This window comes from Mesocricetus auratus, unplaced genomic scaffold, assembly GCF_017639785.1.
Source record: "Mesocricetus auratus isolate SY011 unplaced genomic scaffold, BCM_Maur_2.0 Super-Scaffold_100009, whole genome shotgun sequence".
Taxonomy (NCBI): Eukaryota; Metazoa; Chordata; class Mammalia; order Rodentia; family Cricetidae; genus Mesocricetus; species Mesocricetus auratus.
This window is the reverse complement of record NW_024429193.1, coordinates 6,933,532-6,937,569: the sequence shown is the minus strand read 5'-3', so window position 1 is coordinate 6,937,569 and position 4,038 is coordinate 6,933,532. Positions and strand designations below refer to the sequence as shown.

Genomic DNA, 4,038 nt, shown 5'->3' with positions numbered 1-4,038 from the left:
TTACGAGAGTGCTTTTTGTCTTTTGTGTCTTTGTGTATACTGAGTTGAAACTTCCTTAGTCCTGTTATTAAAGATTGGCTATCAGAAAAGTACTGGTGGTGGTTTGCCTTTTGGATTCTGATGCTCAGTTCTTTAAACTTTTAAGAAGGCAGATGGTTTATTGCACAGCTTTAATAAGAAGACCACCTTTTTAAAGCACGGGTAACTTTATTAGGGTTTCACAATGTAAGAATAAATTGTTTTCCAGGAAATTGAATATAAATACAAAACAACCAAATAATAGAACACAATAGTTAATTATTATTTACAGACTTCGTTGTTGTTTCCAGACAGTCTCACTATGTAGTCTTGGCTAGCCTGGAATTCATGATATAGACCAGGGTGACATTGAACTGCTGCCTTTGTCTCTCAAGTTCTGGGGGTAAAGGTGTGTACCTACCATATTTGACATTTACAGACTTATTTTAAAATGAATCACTTTCTCCTAAATCTATTCCTCTTATGTCTTGAAACCTTCAACTATGTTTTAAAAAGCCATTGTTCCTACATAGAATACTAATATTTTCTCATTAAAGTATAATTTGTTGAGAAGGTCACAGCATAAATTTAAGTGAAGTCATTGCACATTTGAAAACATGTTAAATACTCATCACACTTGGAACACTGCACAAGCTTTGGTTTGTATCAAATTTAGTAGTTCCTTTTTTAAAAAACTGCTTGGGTTTTTCGGTGTTCCACCTTTGTTGTGAGAAGAATGACGCTACTCTGTCGGTATATCTGCTTCAGAACACTTGAGGCTACAGCAGTTACATACATACATTGTCCTCTGCCTGATTTTAGAGGTGAAACTCATCCTTAAATTTAGTCATGCAAGCATAATTGGTAAATAAAAAGCTTTTGGTTTAGGTTCTGACAGAATGAGTACATCTCCCTTCCCTGTCGGCTACATTTGAACTGGGCACGCCTGATGTGCATTGGAAAAGGCATTCTTTGGATGATCTCCTCTTTTGGGGAAGGGTATTAAGTCAACATAGTAGCTCCTCTGGCCCCTCCACAGAAATGTAGCAAAAGAGCTGCAGAAAGAGTTCCAAGGAGAGAAGGAAGCCTAGTAGTCATCCACTAAAAAAGAGAGAGAGAGAAGAATGATGTTTTTCCTATTTATTTCTTTAGTAAAATAAAGGATCAAAAGCCAGTTAATTCTTACTTTCGATGGTAAGAATGCAGGTACTTGCTGCAGAGCCTTTATTGTTGACTGCTTTGCACATGTATTCTCCTCCATCTTCTGGGAAAGTCTCTGGCAAATAGAGGCAGTAAGTTTCACCTCTTTCGATGTACTGATAGTCTTCTCCGTCCTGCAGCATTTCTCCTTCAAACCACCATGTGATTTCTGGCTTGGGTTCCCCTGTTACTTTCACAGTGAATCTGACTGGCTCACTGTCTACAACTGAGGTGTTTCTGAGAGGCTTTTTGAACCATGGAGCTCCTGATCTGGTTTGCTCTTCATCTTCAGGAGTGGAGCCATTAAAGATGCTACCTTCTTCCTCCTCATCATCTTCTCTTTTCTATATTAAAATAAGTGCATTCATCAAGTCATTTACTTTTACTAATAGAATTTTGGAGGTAAAAGAAAGTTTGGGATATATAACTCAGTGTTAGTATAATCAATGAAACCCAGAGCATCAAGCACTATCTTTAAACCATTCCAATGGCTTGAACACTATGAAGACAATTTAATTGCTTGCAAGCAGTTTTGGAACTCACTCTGTATATGTAGATGCATACCTTTTGTAGTGCCGCATCAATTTCTTTCTGTTCAAACTGCATTCGTAGTAACTTTTGTTCTTCAATTCTCCGTTGTTCCTCCTCTTCTCTTGCCTTAGCCATTTGTTCAAATCTGGCTTTCATGTTCACTTTATGAGTAAAGGGAGATTCACTTTTTTTTGCAGGCTTTACATCAACATCATCCTCCTTTAAAAATAAATAAATTAAAGTTGCTTGCCAGGAATTGATTTCATTAGTGGTTTGGTAACTCACAGGCATAAAATAAGTTATGTAAGTTATGGTCAAATGTCAAAGAAGTATACATAAGAATATGGAGAAGCAGCCGGGCGTTGGTGGCGCACGCCTTTAATCCCAGCACTCGGGAGGCAGAGGCAAGCGGATCTCTGAGTTTCAGGCCAGCCTGGTCTACAGAGCAAGTTCCAGGACAGCCTCCAAAACAATACAGAGAAACCCTGTCTGGAAAAAACCAAAAAAAAAAAGAAAGAAAAAAAATGGAGAAGCATCCGGAATAAATAAGGGGAAAGTGACTTAAGGTGAGTCATGTATTTAAGGATGAATACCATCATGGAAAAGGCCAATAGTGTCAAAATGTTTTCAGTCTTATACAGTGGTATTGAACTGACTGGTTCTAAAGGTTAGCTTTAGGGCTTTTTGGTTTTGCTGTAGGACTTTAGCCTGCAGTACTGTGTGTGTGTGCAGTGACTGTGGAGTCAGAAAAGGGTGGCATTCTCTGGAACTGGAGTTACAGATGGTTGTGAGCTGTTCAGTGAGTGCCTGGAAAAAGCCCCAGTCCTCTTCCAAGAGAGCAGCAGGCTCATTTAACTGCCAAGCTGTTGCAGCCTGTGAGGCCTCATCCAGTTTATCTGATGGCAAAGGCTGAAGCCATGGCTTCCTAAATACTGCTAGGCACATACTGTCAACTAGCTGCAGTCACAGCCATTAAATAAAGGCCTTTGTTGGCCTCTGGTATGTGTGTGGGGGGGGATTTGTGTTACCATAGTGCAGTGGGGGATGGGAGGGTATAATTATCCAATAAATGAAAACTGAGAAACAAGTTGTAGATTAGTTCTGTAGGAAGATAATGGCTCGTGGGCAAATGCATGCTTTCATCAGTATGGAAGTTTCTTAGTTTACCAGGTCACGTTTTGGTTTTCTTAGGGAAATGCCAGAACATGAGATAACTTGGTAGCTGATGGGTGCATTATCTTGTGCTGTTCATTTAGCCTCGCAATGACTAGTTGCCAGTGACACTGACTTACTGTTACAAGGTAAAAAAAAATATGTGTTCTGGGGTTATAGATGTAGCTAAGATGGTAGAGTACCTGTCTGGTGTGCATAGGGCCTATAGCATGATTCCATCGTCACAGACCTTTTCAAGTACATGAGAACACTTAAGCCAATATATTAACCACTGTTTTAACGGAATCCTCATAGGACATATAATTTCTCTTTTAAGGATTTAGCTCAAAACTACATTTAGAAAATGAGAGATTTAACTAAGCAAAAGAGTTGTTCCTGACCTAACTGAAAAGAATGTCATTTAACATCAATGCTTTTCTAGAATGTTTGGAAAGCAAGACTGGTGTTCTGGGAAAGGATATGTTTTAAATGGAATGAGTGTCAGTGCACTAGTAGTATTGGAATCAGGATGTTAAAACAACAGTGCTCTCGGGATACAGGAGGACATTAGGGAACCAAGTCAGGCTGAGAGCGTAGCTTCGTTGACTGAGTGTCTAGCATGAGTCCTCATGTGATTCTTTTCTCCATACCTTCATGTGGTGACTTGAGGCTTCATGGAAGTGGAGGTAAGGTGTTACCCCTAAATTTGGTGCCAGATCTCACTGGCTGGCCTAGAACTCACCAGGTCAAACATTAAAAGCATCAATCTGTCTCTGGGTGGAAGGAGTGTACCACCACTCCCAATACGAACATTGGTAGTTCTCAACAAGATACAGAGATTCAGGTAGTTGGAGGGCAAGTCCATCACTGTAACTTAACACCTAAAGTTTGTAAAGGCCTTTACAAGGTGAATAGAAGAGACAGACTTTACACATCCTTCGTTGGAAACCAGCCCGTTCTGGTTGGTGAGGTAACTACTTAACAGCAGCATCCAGTTGTACCGCTGCTGCACAGCCACCCCAATTCTCCCCCCGTTTGCCACTGTACCCCCAAAACTTGGCTGAATTCCCACATCTGACATCTAAGTGCCAGAAGAAGTAAAGCATCAAGCATACAGGTTTACTCTTGCAGGTCACT

The 4,038-nt window shown here is 40.2% G+C and overlaps 1 protein-coding gene across 8 annotated transcripts in view; it reads right to left on the bottom strand.

The window, feature by feature from the left end:
• Nucleotides 1–187: 187 nt before the first annotated feature.
• The window catches only part of Nexn (nexilin F-actin binding protein), a 32,916-nt gene continuing 29,065 nt past the window's right edge, over nucleotides 188–4,038 (bottom strand). For all 8 annotated transcript variants that reach the window (XM_013123230.3, XM_021234997.2, XM_013123226.3 and 5 more), the window contains 3 exons: nucleotides 1,783–1,968; nucleotides 1,205–1,562; nucleotides 188–1,119 (listed from right to left, as the gene is read on the bottom strand). In XM_013123230.3, the coding sequence (XP_012978684.2) occupies nucleotides 1,106–1,119; nucleotides 1,205–1,562; nucleotides 1,783–1,968 (558 nt within the window). In that variant the 3' untranslated portion in view covers nucleotides 188–1,105. The remainder of the gene's footprint in view (nucleotides 1,120–1,204; nucleotides 1,563–1,782; nucleotides 1,969–4,038) is intronic.